The following is a 22,157-nucleotide window of genomic DNA, read 5'->3' as shown; positions in this document are numbered from 1 at the left end:
TAACTGCACTCCCTCTGCAAATAGTGGTCAAGGGCAACACCAGCCAAAGTATCAGGAGGGCATCAGGTTGCTCACTCTCCCCCACAACACCCCATCAAAAGTTCTTGCACACTCAGAACCCCCAAAAAACTAATCTCTGTTTTTACCTTAACAAAAAATTCGCCATGGTTCTTAGTGGATTAAAGCCAGGAACATCTTTTTTTTTTTTTAGAAAAAAAAGGGGGTGTAATTTTTTTTAAAACATTTTTTTTTTATTTAAGCAGGATGGGAAGTATGATGAACACGGAGTGACTTTGTCCACATAATTTGCTCATCGCGTGGCCGACCCCACCCCTTTCCACCCCTTCCTCCGGGCGGTCGGGATCATTGTGACGGCGATCCCGGTTCGCGGGAGGCGAACCAAGCTCCGGCCGAGGCCAAGGGGAGGGCAGCCGCTGGTTTCGTTTGCAATGTGCCCATGATTTTCCCTCCATGGGAAAGACCGGAGGAGAAAAGGCGGAAGAAGCCGAGCAACCAGGCGGCGCTGCGAGTCCGCGGGGAGGACGGGTGGTGCTTGCCGATCGGGCCACGGCCGGCGTCCCTTCTACCCACTCGCGCTTTTTATTCTTTGCCATCATCCACGATCGCCAGCTCTTGGATCACCCTCAGTTTACCACTGGCGTCGATCCTGCGCTTCTCCCTAATGAGGTCCTCCAAGCTTTGGAACCGCACCGTGTGGCCCTTATTGTCCGCCAGGTGGATCTTGAGATAGTATTGCTGCTGAGGCTGAGAGCCCGAGGCCGGCTGGAGCTCGCCGCCCGCTTTGAACTCCCGTTTGCCGAAGCGGCACCAAGCGGCGAAGCTCTCCGAGTTCGTCCAGCAGATCTCGTGGCTCTTTAAACCCAGGTGGCTGCAGGCGTTCTGCACTACCAGCTCGGCCACTAGGGGGCGGAAGCGGTACCAGCTACTCACCACCCGGCCCACGTTGCCGGCGGCCGCCTCGTACAAACTGTCCTGCCGAATCTGGCCCTGGTGCAAGTGGATGATCTGAGCGTTGCCCACATAGACTGCCCACTGCGGGGGCGGCGGAGGGTGGTCGGACGGGCCCAGGTAGAGCAGCTCCAGCAGGTCTCCCGGCTTGCACAGGGCGGGCAGGGAAGACGCCGGGTAGACGCTCAAATCTCCAGTCTGGGAGTCTCCGCTCACCTTGGAGAAGATGCATTCCTGGCCGCGGAAGGCGGAGAACTGAGTCTCACTCAGCACCAGCTGCGGCGTGTGGTGGTGGTGATGGTGGTGGCGGGTGGGGGACTCTTGGGCCGGGCTGCTCGAGCCCTTCACGCAGTACTTGTCCGGCTGCCCTCGCTCGTCCAGATCCTCCTCCTCGTCGGAGAAGAAGTAAGCCACTCCGACGCGCAGCTCGTCTTTCTCGATCCCCGAGGGGTCCCCGGTCGGCAGCTCGCTGTAACTCAGGTGAGTGATGCGATCCAGTTGATTTCCCATCAATGACAGGGCGCGGCGAGAGCAGGAATCGCCGGATCTGAGAGACAGCAAACGGGAGAGAAGAAGCAGGAGATTAACGCCATGAGGGGTGCCGGGGTGGGTGGGGGAACATAACAATGAAATACGCACACGGCACGGAAAGGGGGCGCAAGATGAGAGGGGGGGAAAATCCTATTGTGCGGGGTCTCAGCGCCCCATCTTGGCCAAGGAAGAGAAAAAAACTGTCGCTGGCGGATCCTTGGTTTTGGGTTTTTGTTTTTTTTGCCCCCCTAACACGCCCACCCTTTCGCCCGACCCTACCCTTAAGACGGGCAGGGGATGGTTCCTGGTCGCCAGAGGTTGCGAGAAGCCCCCCGGGCTGCCCTGTTTTGCCAAACCCACCCACCCCCTACGATCTGCTGCCGGTTCTCCTAGGAGACCCAGCGGTGCACAAAGGGGGAAGAGAGAAGCGGCGGGGAGGTCGCCTGTTTCGGACGGCACCCAAAATGCTCTTCCCTCCCCAAAGAATCAAAGCCACATCCAGGCTCGGGGTGGATTGGAGATGTCCCGGCGAGAGGTTCCTCCCGCCCCTTCGCTTTGTCTCTCCAGTTGTCGTCCTCCCCTTCCCTTCTCCAAAGCAGCAGCGGCGGCGGCCACTTCTCGCCGAGAAGTCAGGGAGCTTCCAAGCCGCCGCTCTCCGGCTTTATCAACGCACGCTTCTGCTTCTGCACCCCGACCAGCTCGGTCGTGGCTCTGCCCTTTCTTGAAACTCCTGGCCCGGTAAAAAAATAAAAATAAAAATAAAAATAATCTCCCAGTGGCGGGCAAGCAAAACCTGTCCCGCTGGCGGCCTTCCCAGAAAACGAGCAATTAGACGCGACGCGATGCAAGGTGGGAAGGATCCGAGTCGACGACAGCTCCGTACCCGGAATCGCCCAGATGCCGACCAAGCCCCCGAACTCCTTTAAAGTCCTTTGGTCGCCATGGGGGCTGCCGCCGGGGAAGCCGAGGAGTGGAGCCGGGTGGCCCCTCAGCAGGACCCGCCGCCGTCCAAGCGCTGGCGACTCCCCGGCCCCGTGTGTCCGAGCTCCGGGTCTCTCTCGCTGGCTTGCTGGCTTCGCGCGCCCTTCACCTGCGCCGTCCGGCTCGGCTCTGGGCTCCCCTCGGCAGCGCCGGCGAGTCTAAAGTAACAGATACTACTGATGCCAAGGCCCGCCCCCGGGTCGCGTTCATTGGCTGCTCGGCTCTGCGCTTGGAAAGCTCGAGCCGTCCTCTGGGGTGTCAATCACGGGAGCTCCAAGGGTGGGATTCCAGACGCCCGCCGTCTGCTCGCTCGCTCGCGCTCTTATTTCTCTCCCTGCGGCGGGGCAGACCCTGACCGACTCCCTCTGCCTGGCGTGCCCGGCTTCCTTGGCGGGGTTTGAGGTGGTGGTTCCGCTGGTGGCAAGCCGCCGCCGTAGGAGGGGAAACCCAGGGCTAACCCCCGCCCCCCACCCCACCCCACCCAGCCGGTAGCCCACCAGGTAATGCATAACCGTGCCATTAATCGCGCTTCATTCTATATTATTATTATTATTATTATTATTATTATTATTATTATTATTATTATTATTATTATTATTATTATTATTATTATTATTATTATTATTATTATTATTATTATTATTATTAACCTTCCGATCTTCCTAGGCTTCCAAACCGCGCTTAGGTTTGGAATCCGCCTTTGCTTTCCAACAGTTACCCAGACTTTCCGATTACACGCCAGCTCGACTTGGCTTGCGAAGGGAAGAGAAAATAATAATAAAAAATTAGGTATCACGAAGGAAATCTTTTGTGTATTTCTCGAGAATGTGCCCATTACGTTTCAGTGAGTACCTCGTTTATGTGGTTTGCGTGTGTGTGGGGGGTGTGTGTGTGTGTGAGTGGAAGGGGAAGGCTTTATGGCATGCTCTGAACAAAAGCAATAAATACAACTGTATCAGAGGTTGGGGAGTTATAATCTCAGTTGCCACAGATACCAAAACTGCACTGCCTTCCCAGCTATCCCGACAATGAGGGGATTTTGCAGAAATGGTTGTCAGCGGGGGATAAAGTAGTTGTTTTGGAAATGGTGGGCGCCCTTTCTCTGGATGTCTTCAAACACAGGCTGGATATACAGGAAACTCTTCCTTAATTTGGATTTCTGCACCAAGCAGGGAAATGGACCCGGAAGACTGAATGTCCTCTTCCAACTCCAAGGAGGGCAATTGGTAGAGTATACTTTTCCATGCATACCCAGTTAAGGTAAAATCGGTTATTACAGATCGTTTATAAAAGACAGATAAAAGAGTTGGACCAAAATGCACATGGTGCGACATAGCAGAACCAAGCAAGGAAGACATTCCAAAGCTAATAATAATAAGAATGATTATTATTATCATGCAGTAGTGAGGTGTGCAAATTAAATGGCTCTGAAAAACAGTTGGCAGTAAAAGAGAAGACAAAAGGGAAGATAGGGAACAAAAATCTATAAAGAACTATAACCATCAAGGGTCAAAGGCTAGTGAATAAAGTAGGTTAAAAGAATAAAGGACCATACCCAGACAATATGAAGAAACGTAAAATAACCAATCATATGTTTGCAACTCTGTATACAGTAGTTCAGGATTGAAAATATTTTATGTGGGAGCAATCTTCAATGGTAAATCCCATTATTTCTTTCCAATGTGGGGAGTTTTCTGTATTCTTCTCACCCTGTATCCAGGCTTAGTTAAGTTGGTCTTGGGATGTTTACCCCACTGCATCATTCATTGTGTAGCCAATTGCTGTTATCACTGGCACTGTGAATTTTCCTCAGGTAATTTTTTGTGTTATCTCTGGTATAAATTAAAGGTACACATGCTGGCTTTTTTCATTTAGTTCAACTCAGAGCCCTATTATTGAATGTTATTTTATGCATACGACTCTCTTCTCCATTTAAATAAACGGTGGGCCTTTAAGGGTGTATTACCACCCAGCCCCACTCTTGCTTCAAATCCTGCCTTGAAATGTGTTTATGGGAGTGTCTATTGCTAGACAGTAGGGCACACTCTTTAAGAGAGTCTAAACCCTGAGAAGGAGGAGGGGGAGTAGTAGTATTGGTATGCTAGATCTACTTTGATGCAATGAAGAAAAGTAATAAGTCAACTCCCTCTTTCTATTTTTCCTACAACAACCTTGTAAGATGAGTTAGGCTGAAAGAAAGTGACTGGCCCAAGATCACCCACCTGGCTTTCATGGCAATGATGGAACTAGAACTCACAGTCACCTGGTTTCTAGCCTAGGGCCATAATCACTAAACCAAACTGTGCAACTTGCTGCTGTCCAGGAAGATACGGTAATCACCTGACCAGGGAAGAGACCCAGGTTCTAGGTATGTAAGTAAAACCAAGGAAAGGGTTCTCGACTTTTTGGATCTGGGGTTTTGAGAACATTGTGTAGGACTTTTACGAATGATTGATGAGGATGCTGCCCATTCATAAGGGGGGGGCATAATCAGTTATAAGCACTAATACTCCCTGCCATTTCCTGTCCTTTTCCTTCTTTAGGAAGGGATGGGAATGCCTCTAGCCAAACACTGGCTACAGCCAACCTCATTTTTGGGAAAGATTCTTGGAAATGACACATGCCAGAAGGTTGCTTTTGGTTTACAGCGCACTGACTTTCCATTTTCATTATGTAAAAGTACATTTTAATATAGAAGTCAGGTAAGGCAGAGAGGGCTCTGTAGTCATGGATGGATTATTCTGTGACAAATGTTAGACTGATCACTGTATGAACTTCCAACAAGGTGATGAGTCAAATATGTGCCTCACCTCAAGCACCTGAAAGATCCAAAGAGTTCCCTTGTTTCTTGTCTTGTAATACTTGTTCAAACTCTGGATATATGACATAGAGACTAACCTCTTTTAACTGACCAGTAGGCGCTGTCCACATCTGGAAAGAGACGTTGGGGAAGATTGGCATAGTTATTATCCCTCATAAGCACTGCTTCCTTTTAGAGCAGCGGTGTCCAAACTTGGCAACTTTAAGACTTGTGGGCTTCAACTCTCAGAATTCCCCAGCCAGCTTTTTAGAACCAAGATAGCCCACCGGTTTAATGACTAGTTGACAGCTGCAATGTGAAAGGGATGGTAGCTTGAACCTTAAATGGAGGATGTCTCAATAAAATAATAAAAATGAGCACAGAGAAAAGCCCACTCAGAGTGTTACACCGTCACAGTGCAAGCAGTAGCCGAATGCCTTCTCCTCTGCCTCTGTCACGTACCCACAGAACGAGCTGGTGTTGTTCTTCCACACTGCAGTGCTTTCAGGACCAGAGACTCTACACTGCCTCGTTTCGTAATTAGTTTTGCATGTTGCTTGCTTTCTCATGCTGTATCGGTGGATAGGAGTGCCTTTGTCTACAGCTGGCATCTCATCAGGAACTTGCTTCATTTAGATTACTCTTTTAATTAACTTCAGAACACAAGCATCAGTTCATTCTCAGCAGCCTGACAACGCAAGGACCTGCCAGATAAATAGGCTGCATTTCAATGTCAGAGTGGTTCAAGGTGGACCCCTGTCAACTTCTGAACAAATAAGCTGCTTAGTAGTCAGATTAGCCATTGGGGTTTGCATTGTGGTTTGTGTGACCTCTTTCTCTTCCCAGCCACAAAACAAATGTTTACTCGCCTTTCCAGCTGCAGCAGTAGTTCCAATATGTAGCACCTGTGAATTGCTGGTTAAAAACAAGACTCTTGTAACCCAAGAAAGAATAGTTAGAAGCAATTTGTTCCTTGCAAGTTATTGCTGGGGTTTGATGGGTACCCCAAGATGGGGAAAATAAAACTCTTAGGGCTCATTGCTTATATATTGCTAAACAGATAGTCCTCGACTTATGACCATGATTGAGCCCAAAACTTCTGTTGCTAAGGGAGACATTTGTTAAGTGAGTTTTGCCCATAATGCCATAATTGTTAAGTGGATCACTGCAGTTGTTTAAGTTAGTGAGATGGTTGTTAAGTGAATCTGGCTTCCCCATTGACTTTGCTTGTCAGAAGGTTGCAAAAGGTGATCACATGACTCAGGACACTGCAACCATCATAAATACAAGTCAGTTGCTAAGCATCCAAATTTTGATCGCATAACCATGGGGATGCTGCAACAGTTGCAAGTGTGAAAAACGGTCATAAGTCACTTTTTTCAGTGCTGTTGTATCTTTGGTCACTAAATGAACAGTTGCAAGTTGATTACAACTGTAATATACTGATTTTCTTACATCCAGCCTTTTGATTCACAAGGAGATCCATTGAAGCTGGGGCTGGGCTGGCTTCTCTCTATACGAATGCTATAATCCTAGATGGTTTTGCCCAAGAACAAATCCCATCCAATTGAACTGGACCAATTTCAGAGCAGATATACATTGGATTGCCACCTCTTGATTTGCATATTTTAAAAAATACTTTGGTATATAGGTAGTCCTAAATACATGAATATTTTGGAGAAAAATACTTTAGATTTTATAGACTATAACAGCAAGGTGGTATACTTAATTAGAACTTGAGATAAGCCTAAAATACCACTAGTATAAGCAGAACTCTTTCCTCTTCCCTTGGAGTAGCTGCAATGTATCTTCCTTCAGCAGGCTATAGGATCGGGATTGGATTGCTTCCATGTAGGCAAATTTTGGCACTTTCCTAAGTACATACAGGTAGTCCTCAACGTACAATAGTTTATTTAGTGACCGTTCAAAGTTACAGCGGCGCTGAAAAAAGTCCCTTATGACCATTTTTCAGTTACAATCTTTCTAGCATCCCGATGATCATGTGATCAAAATTCAGATGCTTGGCAACTGGTTCATACTTATGACCGTTGCTGTGTCCCAAGGTCATGTGATCCTCTTTTGCAACCTTTGTACAAGCAAACTCAATGGGGAAACCAGATTCATTTAACAACCAGGTTACTAATTTATCAACTGCAGTGATTCACTTAACAATTGTGGCAAGAAAGGACGTAAAATGGGGCAAAATTCACATAACAGAAACGTTGGGCTCAATTGTGGTCAAGGACTACCTGTAGTCTCATCAATTACTGCTTTGGAAAAGCAGTCAAAAGCAATGACTAAATTAAGCCAGCAGGAAGATAGGGTTAAAATTAGGGTTAGGGTTAATATTCCTTACCATTAACATCCAATCTCACATATGCATATCATGCATTGCACATTGCTTAATAATGAAAGTCATAATGGTATAGCAATATAACTGAGTGACTACAAGCAAACTGCACTGTGCTCCAACTTGCTCGTTTCTTTATTTCGGGTTGAAAGGTTGTTGAAGCGGCCAGGTAAAAATGAAGGTACAGGAAGAAATGATGCTGCTTCTTTCTTGTAGGTGTGCAGTTCACAAGGTACAGGATCTGGGAGAATCCTCCTGCAAATAGAAAGTCAAAAGGCTTTTTTAAAAATCCTGTGAATGTTTTCCTGTGACCTCTGCACAGGAGAGGAAGTGAATGTTATCTATTCTGCCCCTAATCCTGATTAAGGTCTGGAGAATTGCAAAAGAAGAAGGCCTGAGATTCTAGGGGAAAGAGAAGATTCAGTATCTTCTCTCCTCTTTCATGTACTGTAATTGTTCTCAGCGGAGCTACATTCAAAGGGGCTTGCATTGACCAAGTATGATTTTTTTATCCAGCCCCATATCTTTAACATATTCATTTTCTCAAACATTAAATAACTCTCCTTTCCTTTCCTTTCCTTTCCTTCCCTTTCCATTCCATTCCATTCCTCCTTCCACTTACGACTGTATGACTGTAACTTTGTTGCTGGTAATCCTTATGATTTATATTGATACTGATTGTTTCCTGATTGCTTATTTGTACCCTATGCTTATCATTAAGTGTTGTATCATTAAGTGTTAAATTGTACTCTATGACCATCATTAAGTGTTGTAAGTGTTGTACCTTGATGAATGTATCTTTTCTTTTATGTACACTGAGAGCATATGCACCAAGACAAATTCCTTGTGTGTCCAATCACACTTGGCCAATAAAAAATTCTATTCTATTCTATTCTATTCTATTCTATTCTATTCTATTCTATTCTATTCTATTCTATTCTATTCTATTCTATTCTATTCTTTCTTTTCCCCCTTCCTACTTTTCCCCTTCCCCTTCCCTCCCTCTCTCTTCCAGCCCCAACATTTTAATGTACTGATTAATAATTCTGGATCCAATGGCTTCTTGTAAATCCTGAAGATTAACCAGCATGCTATCCCAGACATTGCTGAACTCTACTCCCAGGAACTTTAGCCAACAGGATTGCTGTGTTGGAAGCTAGTTGCAGCAATTTGTGAGTTCCACAAGCTTCCAGTTTAATCTCTTCCAAATATAGGCAAAATTATGGCTCAGTCATCAAAGCAGTTTGTTGCATATGTGAACTGAGTTTTCATGAACTGCAAGATAATTCCCTCAGATTTTCAATGTGGTAGCACTGTTTCTTGTTATCTTAATGTGTGGATTCCTTTTTTTTTTCCTTCCTCAAAAAAAGAAAAAAAAAGAAAAAAAAAAAGGAAAGAAAGGAAAGAAAGAAAGAAAAAGAGAAAAGAAAAAAGGTTCAGTAGATGAGGGCAGCAACCTACAGCAGTCCTGACACAAAGCAATAACATTCTGTAATCAACATTGCCCTCTTCTTTGTGTTATTGCAAAGAGATGTCTGTTGGACAAAACAGATAAATAATAGGGAGAAGAGATTTCATATTTTTGTTGAATCATCAGTTTGATAGCTTGTAGTGATAGCTTTCATGTCAGGTTTCTTTAAACAAGAAAGGAAAAATACTCTATTTGTTCATTTGATTTATTTTTCATCCTGAATTTGTTTTGGATTATATATCTCTAAACAGTTCCTTATAAAACCGGTTTTAACTAATCTACAGTTTAAACATTAGGGCCAAAGAGGTCATGGCAAAAATTATTTCTAGTGTTTACTCACGAGGCTGTCACCATTCTCCTCCATCAAAAGCCGGTATACACGTGCCATGTTCATGCCCCTCCCATAATAACAGACAGATTGCAGAACAAAAGTTCAAAGTTTGCTGTGGGTAAACATAATGTGTTTTATTTTGGCCTCAGCTTTCACACAGAAGCCATGTAAACATCAAATCCTGTATTGCTATGGTGGAGGCTGGGAACATTTACAAAGATCAGAACTGTCTGAGGAATTCTGGTAGCTGAAGCCCACAAGTCGTAAAGTTGCCAAGGTTGGAGACCCCTGATATAAAGAACTAAATGGTCCAGATTCCTCCTTACAGATTCCTCCTTAATTACCATAGCTTCATAACAGAATGAACAAGCTTGTGAAACATTGCCAGATCTCTAAATCATATTCAAACACACACTTATAGCCCAATAATCACATTTTTTGAAACCATTTAGCAAGGTTACACATTTTCTTGATTATTTTCTGGACAGTTATTGCCTCACCTTTCTCATCTACAAGCAAAACTTGTTTATTTGGGTGTGTTCTTGCCACAGCTGAGCGTTCTCATGCACTGATTTTGAAATGTCAGCAGTCTTGGCTCTGCTGCCACTCGCTCTTTGGAATCTGCCAGAAGCTCCACTTTGCCTTGACCCTGAATAATGAGGGTCAGTTGAGGCAAAACCAGCTAGGAAAGCCAGCCACACCTACGTGTGATAGATTTGGAGCAAGATCCATAGTTCGTTTGAGAGAAATACGCCCCAGAAAGAAGGGAAGAAACTTCTGCAGTTCTTTCCTGCTTTTCATTTTGGCCCAAAAAACAATTTCAGACCCAAGTGGAAAAATGGATGACCTGGTAAAGAACCTGGATAAAAAAAAAAACTACCAGTAATTGTTAAATGTCCACATAAGAATAAAAATATTCTGGAATCCCCTAGCTCAGATTTCCCCAACCTTTTCAGCTTTGCGGACCGGCAACGGGGTGGGGATAGTTGATGGTTCAGCGCAAGTGATAGGCAAGCTCACGGAAATAAGAATGCGCATGCACCCTCGCCCACCTCTTCTGTGGCCCAGTTCCAAACAGCTCACGGCCTAGTAGTGGACCACAGTCTGAGGGTTGGGGACTCCTGCCCTAGCTCTTAGAAATGTTTTTAGGGAAAAGAAGAATATGAAATACTAGGCAATGCTGACTAGAGTGCATATGAGGATTTATTTATGTAGAATATCTACAAAATGGATCTCTTAGTCATCTTCCAAACAATTCTGAGATATGTCAATTAGAGATGGAATTGTGATTCGAGAGGCAATATGGCTTTAGTTGTTAGTAGAGCTATGCACAAATGCCTTGCTTTTATCTTATTGATAGGCAAAGCAAACACAGGACCATTTTGCCGTAATTTCCCAGCAGTTTCCTCAAGCCTGTCAGGAGCAGTAACATAGAAATAAAGCAATAGTAGTATGAACAGAGCCAGTTTGACCTAGTGCTTAAGAGGATACAGTGAGTTCTGGTCACACCTGAGGCATGGAAGTCAGCTTGGTGACACTGGCCTGGTCACCCTCTTAGCCTAGCCCACCTCACAAGATAGTTGTTGTGGGGAAAATAGGAGGAGGGAGTATTAGGTTCACCACCTTGAGTTATTTAAAAACAATAATAAAGATGGCATAAAAATTAACTAAATAAATTTTGGTGACCCTTTTATCTGTTCCACAATGTTAGAGATGCAGAGACCCAATGTTGTTGGACGCTGGATATGGCAGTAGGATGGTGATCACTATAAGAATAGGGGAGAACATCCTGCAAAACTGGTCCTTTTCTATAGTAAAATACATTAGTGGGACACCTGATCTTCCCCTCACATCTCCATGCTCTTTCCCAAACCTCCATGCTCCAATTTTCAATCCAATCCACACCGTAACTGATTGGAGGGTGCATCCATATCCACATTTTGGGGAAAATATTCCGATAGCTGTGGGGTTCAAATCGCCAACAATCTGCAAACATGGAAACTTCCAAAAATATCAGTGTCAAGGATTCATTCTTAAATCATTTTTAAGTTGTTCCTTGTTTAGGAAGCCACTTAGATGAATGGAGCATTCATAACAAATAATACATAAACATGACCCACTAGGGCTTGATAACACATAGTCTGTGTTCTGTAGGAATGTGCAAAGAAGCATCCATCAGATGAAAAAAGAATCAGCAAAGTAGGGATCAGGTGGATTCAAAGCAGTCTGAGGTATTTTAAAGCAGGGGTCTCCAGCCTTGGTCCCTTTAAGACTTGTGGACTTCAACTCCCAGAGTCCCTCAGCCAGCAAAGCTAATACTTGCATATGCACCAAGACAAATTCCTTGTGTGTCCAATCACACTTGACCAATAAAAAATTCTATTCTATTCTATTCTATTCTATTCTATTCTAATTCTTAACAGCGAATGGTATACACAGGTACTAGCCTCAACATTTACTCTTTTAAGTCTGAAGGCTACAAATGCCTATACATCTCACCAAGCCTGCTTGCTTTTGCTGCCTCTGCTAAGTTACATTTAGAATGTAAGCTCCTCATTGCTAGTCACCTATGAATGACTCCCCCCAGGAGAGCTTGCCAATTAGTTATGCAAATGCTTTAGTCACACTACAAATTAAGTAGCAGAAGCAGCAAAGCTACTTCACACAGTAAGATCGCTTCAGGAGACATTCTTCCAAATCCAGCTCTGAAGAGGTCAAACATCGGCAATATGCCTTCCCAGCCTGGTACCCCAATTAACCCAATGATGGAAGGGTAGTTCCTAGGTGGGGAGCTTCTTAAATAACTCTGCCAATCCTCCAGGTATCCCAAAAAGGCTATCAGTCCACAAGGACAAATTAGTAATAATTGTGCAGTGTTGTGCCAGGTTGGGAAGTCCAGAATAGCAAGTGGAAAAGATCATATTTTAAACCAACTTTGGCGATAGGTTAACAGGAACAGAGTTGGAAGGGACCTTGGAGGACATCTAGTCCAACCCCCTGCTCATGCAGGAGACCTGTACTAGGGATTCAAACCGCTGAACTGCCGACCTTTCTTATCGATAAGCTCAATGTCTTGGCCACTGAGCCACCTAGTCAGATAGGATAGTTGCTGCTCTAAGCCAGTGCATCTTAGGTGGTTTGCTGGGCTGTCCTCTTCTCAACCTTTTTATTTGTGCCTCAAAACAGGAGAAACTCTTGAAAACACCCAGCTAAAGCTAGACAGCAACCATGTCTTCTAATGAATTTTCCGTTCCTCCTATGTTCACCCCATGAAATACCCATAGGTATTTTGATACCATTACAACTTTTGAAGAGGCTCAAATCAAATTCATTTGTTCCCAGATCTTGAGATGCAAATTCAAGTTGAACTCTACCTTCTTCCAATCTTTAATCTCTAATTCAAATCAAATCAAATCAAATCAAATCAGGGCACAACCCAAATAAAGCAGATCATGTCAACGTTGCATTAGTAAGAACTAGCTACTAATCCCTGTTGCAGGCTCACTGGATTATTTTAAACAATCTTAATATTTTTCAACATAGAGTAACCCAGGTATAAGATCATCAAACATAACACATCATCATGCTCTTAGGAAAATAAATGTACACTTTTATCAAATTTGCCACTGAATGCCTAATTTGTATTTTTACCAAGACAATAGCTAATTCTTTATTTAAAACAAGGGAAACAATGACCTACTATTTCAAACTCTATCTGGAATGTTGATATAAAATCCAGCTTCAGAAATACTTTTTTGCATACGTAAATCAAATGCAGGTGTGTTTTTAATGCTGCACTTCCTCATTTTTATGAACTGAGCCAATATTCTTGAGATTATAGTTGCCCCATCTATTTCTTCTAAATCAATCAGAATATGTAAATAAAATACTTAAAACTTAGCTTAAAAATATTATTAAAACTATTTTCAATATCACTTTGAGTAAAAATGTAGTAAAGGTAATGTTTGCTTTGAGTCAAGCTTGACTTTGGCAGCTTATTATTATTATTTATTTATATTTCTAGACCGCCCTTCTCCCAAAGGACTCAGGGCGGTTTAAAGCCATATAAAAAACAATATTACAAACATTAAAATAATTTAAAATGAAATATTTAAATTTAGGCTAACTCCATTAAAACCCATTTAAAATTCCCAATTAAAACGATCAGGCCAGTCCTGCGCGATGAAACAGCCATGTTTTCAGCTCGTGTCGGAAAGTCCGGAGATCAGGGAGTTGGCGAATACCAGGTGGTAATTCATTCCAGAGGGGTGGATCCCCCACAGAGAAGGCCCTCCCCCTGGGGGTCGCCAGCCGACATTGTCTAGCCGACGGTACCCCAAGGAGGCCCACTCTGTGGGAGCACACTGGTCGCTGGGAGGCCGTCGGTTGCAGTAGGCGGTCCCGTAAATAACCAGGTCCCATGCCATGAAGCGCTTTAAAGGTGGTAACCAATACCTTGAATTGACTTCATGGACTTAAGTTTGTTTTTAGCTTCATGGAAATGGTTTGTTATTTCCTTCCATTTGGTGTCCCCCCCCCCCTTTGTTTAACTGGGTTTGGAATTGAAAAGCCTAATATTCACTTATATCAGCTGATCACTGATAAATTTTGCATGTATGAAAAACATATATAGCCTTAAAAAATAATGTTTCAGAAAAGTGAAAGGGATACAATTGTATTTTCCTATTTCAAAGTTGGAGCTTCAAACTGAGAGTGCATAAAGAAAGTTGACACATTTTGTACAACAGCATATAAAGAAAATTTTGAGGGAAAGTATTTTCAGTTCTAGTAACTGAATAACAATAGAGACAGTGGTGTTCTAAATCTATGCCAGGCAACTACCAATCTCAATGCTAATTAAGACTGATAACCAGCTCCTTGATATGTTCACAAGACCATCAGTAAGATCTAGTTTTCTTCCATTTCTTGCTTTCCAAACAAAACTTAAATGATTTGTTAAATAACGCCCCTGAACGGATACTTTCTAGCATTAATAGCTGGTTGACAACATTGAAGAACATGCAAAAGTAGAAAGGGGTTACAAAAAGAAATCCAGAATAAAGAGATTTTTCAAACACTCATTTTATCTGGCATTATCAGGTTCCAAACAGCTCTTCCAATATCCCTATCAAGTGAATTATTTCAAACTTGTGTCCTGATGCCTTTTTTTTTCATTGTCTATTCCAGGAAGTTCAGTTGTCCTTGTGTGTAACCTTTCCTGAACATTCCAATGTTTTAAAACATTTTTGTTTCTTTTGTTGTGAATCTTTTATGTTATTAGGGCATTGTTGTTTCCTCATTCTTTGCTCTTCCTGGAGAACAGCTGCCCAAAGGTTAGCTCCTTCCTCCAGATGATCATCTAGCTTTCAAAGGCTTAAAATAGAGACACAGATCTTTGTTTATTGCCCAATTGGTGGACAGAGGAGATATTTATTTGATTTTTATCCTGCCTTTATTACTTTATATGTAACTCAAAGCAGCTAACATACTTAATAGCCCTTCCTCCTCCTGTTTTTTCCACAACAACCACCCTGTGAGGTGAGGTGAGTTGGGCTGAGAGAGTATGACTGGCCCAAGGGTACCCAACTGGCTTTCGTGCCTAAGGTGGAATGAATTCACAGTCTCCTGATTTTTAGGCTAGAATGTTAACCACTACATATTAATATAAACACCACGGAAGAAGAATCCTTAGTTCTGATTTGTCAATATTAGCCCTCCAGATATCATTTCTGCTCTTTAGGAAGTTCTGCTATTTCTTTAATTTGATGAACTAGCTCATAAAGAGCTTTTTTTCAGTTTACGGTAGATAAATACATGAATCACATAAGGGGGAGGATAGGAACATGCTAGCAAGGGATATTATCTATCCCTTATGTCTATCTAGACCCGTTCCAGTCCGGCTTCTGGTCCGGATATAGTATGGAGACAGCTTTGGTCGCGTTGATGGATGACGTCTGGAGGGCCAGGGATAGGGGTTGTTCCTCTGCCCTGGTCCTGTTAGATCTCTCAGCGGCTTTTGATACCATTGACCATGGTATCTTGCTACACCGGTTGGAGAGCTTGGGAGTGGGAGGCACCGTTTATCGGTGGTTCTCCTCCTATCTCTCTGACCGGTCGCAGACGGTGTTGACAGGAGGGCAGAGACCGACCGCGAGGCGCCTTACTTGTGGGGTGCCTCAGGGGTCGATTCTCTCACCTCTCCTGTTCAACATCTATATGAAGCCGTTGGGCGAGGTCATCAGTGGCTTTGGGGTGAGTTACCAGCTGTACGCTGACGATACGCAGCTGTACTTTTCCATCCCGGGCCACCCCAACGAAGCTGTCGAAGTGCTGTCCCGGTGTCTGGAAGCCGTATGGGTCTGGATGGGGAGAAACAGACTGAAGCTCAATCCCTCCAAGAGGGAGTGGCTGTGGATGCCGGCACCCCAGTACAGTCAACTGCAACCGCAGCTGACTGTTGGGGGCGAGTCATTGGCCCCAACAGAAAGGGTGCGCAACTTGGGAGTTCTCCTGGATGGATGGCTGTCGTTTGAAGATCATTTGGTGGCCGTCTCCAGGAGAGCTTTTTACCAGGTACGCTTGGTTCACCAGTTGCGCCCTTCCTTGACCGGGATGCCTTATGCACGGTCACTCACGCTCTTGTCACTTCTCGTTTGGATTATTGCAATGCTCTCTACATGGGGCTACCCTTGAAGTGCACTCGGAGGCTTCAGTTAGTTCAGAATGCAGCTACGCGGGTGATCGAGGGAGCCACACGTTGCTCCCGTGTAACACCGCTCCTGCGCAGTCTGCACTGGCTACCTGTGGTCTTTTGGGTGCACTTCAAGGTTTTGGTTACCACCTTTAAAGCGCTCCATGGCTTAGGGCCCGGGTACTTATGGGACCGCCTGCTGTTACCTTATGCCTCCCACCGACCCGTATGCTCACACAGAGAGGGTCTTCTCAGGGTGCTGTCCGCCAAGCAATGTCGGCTGGCGGCCCCCAGGGGAAGGGCCTTCTCTGTGGGAGCACCTACCCTCTGGAACGAACTTCCTCCTGGTTTGCATCAACTACCTGACCTTCGGACCTTTCACCGTGAACTGAAAACGCACTTGTTTATTCAAGCGGGACTGGCCTAAATTTTTTAAACCTTTTGAATTTTAAATAATTTTAATTGGGGTACTTTTATGAACTTTATGGGTTAAATTTGATGGTTTTAAATTTTCGGCCATTAGTAGAATATGTTATTTTAACTTTCTGTTTTAATTTGTATATTGTATTGTTTTTTATAATCTGGCTGTACACCGCCCTGAGTCCTTTGGGAGAAGGGCGGTATAAAAATCTAAATAATAATAATAAATAATGATTATTTTTCTCAAGTGAAGCCGAAAGGGAGTTTTGTCAGTTCAGGGCCTGTGTGCTTGGGGGAAGCAGAACCTGTAGTGACAAATGCTGACTGGTTGGCATATGTAGTAGCATCATCCCTACAGTTCCCCAAGATAGATGTCAGGCAAAGGGAAAAATGTCTCAGACAGAATCCAATTAAATTCTAACACTCATCTTTCCGAAGTTTGGGGATGAACTGTACATCTACAACGAGCTGTTCATCCCATTCTGTCTCTGGCTTCTATACCATATGACAGCAATGTTAACTCCCGAATGACTGCTCCATTTTGAAGTTGCTCCCAGTTTTGGAGGGTGGTAGTGGAGAACCTGAAAAGGAATAGGCCCTGGAAATATGTAACCTTACCATGATGGGAGGGAAGAGTCTTTTAAATAGGACTTCTAAATAGATACTCACTCCCTAGGCCCATCCCCAAGCATGGAATGAAATAAAAGTTAATAATTAAAAAAAAAAAAACCTGGCGTATATTGTTCTATGCCGTTGCAACTACCATAATTGTCTTTCTCCTGAGGATGCCAGGTAAATAGCATATAAATGTAAAGCAATAAGCGGATAAATAGACTTGCTCCTCAGCCCACACAGATCAATAATAATATTTTCATAGACTTCAATTATCATAAATAACCCTCATCTTCTTTTGACATAGCAAAAGATTAGTATGCAGTTTTGGTCGCATTTGCTTTCCTTGTGTAACTTGATTTTGCTGATTTACTCATAAAGCTGCACAATTCCCATTTTCTTCCTCTTAGGGTTTCTGCCTTCAGAGCACCTTCAGCGTTTGCCTCCCTTTTTATTACGATGAAAAAAGGTTATCAAGTTTTGGAGTGGTGGGCAGAAGAGAAGAGGAGAAAAGAGAAACGACTCATGCAGAGAAAATGAAATGTATTTAAAGGATTAGAACATACTGTAAGAGGTTTGTTAGCTCAGGTTAGTGAACCATCTACCACATTCCCACTGTTTTGTACGACTGGACTCTACTGAGTTCTCTCCTTTGTCCTCTACTTGTTGGGTTTATTGTTGCTGTGGTAGGCATGTGCTATTAGGGCCTTTTATAAAATCCCCTTACTGCTGCCTATTGATGTATCAGTACTGGATAAAAAAAAAAAAGCGTTCCAGAAAAAGATCGAGGGCACGGGAGCATTCAGTGTTTTTAGAACTGGCTTGGTTTATTGCTGAATTTACATGCCTCCAAAACTGCAGGATAAGCAAAGAGAAATGAAATATCCATATGTTAATTTAGATCTTCATATGCAGATCTGGAAACGATTTCTAGTAATTTAAGTAGCCATGCAATGAGTTGCAGGAAGCTGAAGGAAGAAGTACCGAACAGTTATCAATTACTTATTTATTTATTTATTTTAAAAGCTACAGGCTCTGACACTGAGATTGATTCCTAGTACTTTTAATATCTAATGTGAGACATTAAACATATCCAGTTAGTTTTCTTGCAAGACATACTGAATTGGGGTGCTATTGCTTCACTTTTTTCCCCAAATTCCCAAGCTGATCTTTTCCCCCCAATTTCCTAGATTTTGCCATCCATGTACTAACCAGGAGCAATAGAGATTCTTAGTCATCCAGGTCACGGTTGTCCCAAAGGTGCTTTTTTTCAGGAGGCAACTGGACTTTCTTGTTTTTTCTTCGAAGTTGTTTCACTTCTCATCCAAGAAGCTGCTTCAGCTCTGACTGGATGGTGGGGAATGGAAGGATTTATATTCCTTGCAGGCAGCTGTCATTTTCATTCTTTTAGATCACGAGTGTCAAACTCACCACATCGTGTTGCCGTCACATGGCGTATCACGATGGCTTTTCCCATTGTGGAGCTGGGATGGGCATGGCCGGCATGTGACACATCTGGCCCGTGGGCTGCCATTTGACACCCCTATTTTAGAGGGTCTTTGAAGCACTTGGAGGTCCTATGCCACTCGGCTATTTAGGTAGCATGCTGCTACCTCTTGTGACTTTATTCAATCTGTTCAATATTTAGCATGTCTGCCTACTTGCATAAAATTAAACAAAGCCAAATTGAACTTTATAGATTGAACTATATTTAGAAAATTCAGAACAAAACACTATCCTCTAAATACAATTCAAATTGGACTGGCATATATTTAGAAATAATTACGAAACAATGATCAAAACTTGTTTTGAATCACAGCGTTTACATTTCTGTGCGAGGCTTTCAATTATTTGTATCTCAGTGGATTTTGTTGCAGTTGCCCTCTCCCGCTTTTTCATTAACCTTAAAGTTAGAATATTCTACAGCTTAAGCTATAGCTAACACTGGCTTGTCAAAGAAGCAAGGAGAGCAGGAGAGAAACCCAAGCAGATCCAATCCTGAAAATCTAGCTAGGTCTTACCATCAACTGGCGAGGCTGAATAGGACCTTCCTGATCCTGACACCATCTCTGCCTTCTGGTCCTCCATCCGAACAACTGCAGCATTCATGGAGGCTGGAGAATCTTGAGATTCAAATAACTTCAGTGATTACCCAGTCTTATGTATCTTGTGCCGGAAGGTGATGCCCACTTCCTATTTCTTCATCAGTTGCTGATAAGAAACTATGGCTTATCTTGGACAGGGCTAACTTAAGCTTCTCAATCAATTTATGACACACATTTCTGTGGGCCAGAGCAAATTAGGAGAAACCTTCAATTCTGGTTTTTCTTGGTTAACTGGGTTTTGGGTTTTTTTTAGCCTTTTTCTCCTACTTTTTTCTGTGATGGCTTGTTCCTTTTGAAAAACACATGCCAAAAAGTGTGCAGATTCATGTGGACTCCTCCCACTGTGAACAGTTTTCTGTAGCAGACATACCTTGTGCGCATGCTTTGAACCACATTGCAAGGAGTGGATAACGTACAGTAGCCTATTGAAGGAGTGGAAAAGTTGGATTTGGCTTTATAGCGTGACCTCTGAAGAATAATTATATCAGGGAATGGAGCCTCCCCCCCCCCAAAAAAAAAGAAAGAAAGAAAGAAAGAGAGAAGCCTTGGTCCCTTAGGCAGTGCTCAGTACCTAGGCCAATTTTGTCTGATCAGTCCCTGCCTTCTCCATTAAGTCCCATCTAGTGTTTAAAAAGGCTCTCTAATTGGAACCAAGCTCATTGCTCTCTTTTTGACCTTATCACTGATCAGCAGCTGATTGGAACTACTCAGCTGAGGAAGGCTCAGTTGTTTTTGTTTTTGTTTTTCAGCTGAATTTAAGGAGAGAGAAAGGAGGTGGCAGGCTGAAGCAGCACTCTGAGGCCGTAGCCTGGCAGACACACCTGGGAAGTGCAACTTTTTCTTCAGTGTTTGCAACCCTTCCATAACACTTGACAGACAGAAGGCAAGGTAAAGCATCTCCTGTCCTAAAGCCTCCATTTTTCCTGTCGGTTTCCTCATGGGGAACCTTTTGCACTTCCTATTAGGGAAGTGGTTTTTTTCAAAAAAAAAAATTATGGGAGAGAAATAAATTACACTACTGAACTTCGCTTTCTGGGCAGTGACCAAATGAATCAGCTTTGAACCCTGTGGGTAGATAATCACTCCAGTATTCCTCTTTCTCATCCACCCCAGAGTTTCAACTGTAGACAGGTACCAGCCACAGATATTTTAAGACACCCAGAGGAGTTTTATGAGGTTGATTTATCTTCTTCCAAGATCAGAGTCTTCTCTCTTGTCACTGGAGGTCTGAAAAATCCTATAGCACATATGCACTCTCAAGACCACTGAATGGCAACAATCTTTTTACATAACAATAAAATAATGCCTTAGGATGAGTAAAGTGCTTTTTTCCTTTTGTTTCTTTTTCATTGGCACTTTTTTCAAGATTTATTCATTTTCTCTGAATAGATTTGGGTTTTTAGAGTGTCTCTCTGTTATAGCAGCTATAATAAGTTGTTCTTGGTACAAAATAATATTTTCAGCATATTGCCTCTTTCTGGAAGCAGGCCCTGCATTCTAGCAGCTGTGATATACATGGGACTAAGTACTCAGGCCTCTGTCCTGAGCACACTCTTGTACAGCAGTGAGTCTTGGACCCTTTACACATGGCAGGAGAGAAAGTTGAACACCTTTCATATGTGCTATTTCCAATGTATTCTTGGCATTACCTGGCATGACAAAGTTCCAAATCGTGCAGTCTTGGAATGTGCTGGAATTTCTAGCATGTATACCCTATTGAAACAGTGATGTCTATGCTGGCTTGGGCATGTCGTGAGAATGGCTGATGGTTGGATTCCAGAAGATCTCCTGTATGGAGAATTAGTGCAGGGAAAGCGTCTCAGAGGGAGTCCACAGCTGCGATGTAAGGATATCTGCAAGAGGGATCTAAAGGCCTTGGGAATGGACATTAATGACTGGGAAACCTTGACCTCTGACCGTTCAGCTTGGAGGGTAAAAATGCAGCATGGCCTTCTCCAATTCGAAGAGACACTTGTTCAGCAGGCTGAGGAAAAGAGGCAGTCCTGGAACCAGCGAAATCTGCGGGGGCTGGGCAGGGGACAGAATGTATCTGCCCTCAGTGTGGAAGGGATTGCCACTCTCGAATTGGCCTTTTTAGCCACACGAGATGCTGTTTTAGGATTTCTTTCCAGAGCACGATACCATAGTCTTTTGAGGCTGAAAGTTGCCAATGAATAAATGAATTACTCACAGATTCTTCTGGGTTTATTACTGTATACCCCTCTTTCCTTCCTGCCTATGTATCCTGGGCAAAATGTCATCTTCAATCAAAGTCATAAACGTTTCATGGATTTCTTCTATAAATTGTAGAGAAAAGAATTCCCATTACACACAATGAAAAGCTGCATTGCACTGTCATTCCATTAGTTGGTTGCTTCTTTTTTGTATATACTAAGAGTTTTTATTAAATCTTTCCTCTGTAGCTGCATTACGGTTTAATATCACCAATTTGTATTATTTAAAAATTGCATCTGCCCTCAGGACCTTATGAAAATTATATAAATGGGAACATTTTTTTCCTTTTCCACTCTTGAGCAAACATACATTTTTTTAAATTTTATTTCCATTTCAAAAGGCCTTTTATTTGGCCCTCTCTGATTTCTCTTCTCTCACCTACTATTTCCAAATATATACCAAGTATTCTAAAAAAAAAAAAATACTATGTGATATTGGATTGAATAACAAAATGGAAAGAAATGGAATCTTGGTGGCAGCTGAGTTTTGTAAAACAGTCAGCTATGCTTTAAAGGTTTATGATATTTTTAGAGTCAGCTGATTTATTGAGCCAAATTCAATTTGAGCGTCATTACTTTTGGGGGGTGGGGAAAACCATTTTTGCTACAACTTATTTTTTCCTCTTTGAGACTGAGGTTCCAGAGCTAAGTCATTCAATGGT

At 43.2% G+C, this 22,157-nt stretch overlaps 1 protein-coding gene and 1 long non-coding RNA gene across 9 annotated transcripts in view; one reads left to right on the top strand and one right to left on the bottom strand.

Annotated features, from left to right (window-relative positions):
* Positions 1 to 241: 241 nt before the first annotated feature.
* On the bottom strand, positions 242 to 2,606 carry LRATD1 (LRAT domain containing 1). The gene is made up of 2 exons (XM_058178724.1): positions 2,384 to 2,606; positions 242 to 1,516 (listed from the first exon to the last, which is right to left on the bottom strand). The coding sequence occupies exon 2, from the start codon at positions 1,477 to 1,479 to the stop codon at positions 601 to 603; it is 879 nt and encodes a 292-aa protein (XP_058034707.1). The 5' UTR covers positions 1,480 to 1,516; positions 2,384 to 2,606; the 3' UTR covers positions 242 to 600.
* A 188-nt stretch (positions 2,607 to 2,794) lies between these two features.
* LOC131196216 (uncharacterized) overlaps positions 2,795 to 22,157 on the top strand; it is a 43,063-nt gene continuing 23,700 nt past the window's right edge. For 2 of the 8 annotated variants that reach the window (XR_009154667.1, XR_009154669.1), the window contains exons 1-3: positions 3,340 to 4,849; positions 17,567 to 17,744; positions 20,011 to 20,149. This is a non-coding gene — a long non-coding RNA (uncharacterized LOC131196216). The other 6 variants (XR_009154672.1, XR_009154671.1, XR_009154668.1 and 3 more) reach the window with 6 other exon arrangements.

The sequence above is a fragment of the Ahaetulla prasina genome, chromosome 1, assembly GCF_028640845.1.
Source record: "Ahaetulla prasina isolate Xishuangbanna chromosome 1, ASM2864084v1, whole genome shotgun sequence".
Classification (NCBI taxonomy): domain Eukaryota; kingdom Metazoa; phylum Chordata; class Lepidosauria; order Squamata; family Colubridae; genus Ahaetulla; species Ahaetulla prasina.
Note: the sequence above shows the minus strand (reverse complement) of the source record. Positions and strands in the feature narration are given on the sequence as shown.

What these genes read in the sequence shown, in the direction of transcription:
- LRATD1 (XM_058178724.1), bottom strand. Translation starts at nt 1,479, where the DNA reads ATGGGAAATCAACTGGATCGCATCACTCACCTGAGTTACAGCGAGCTG.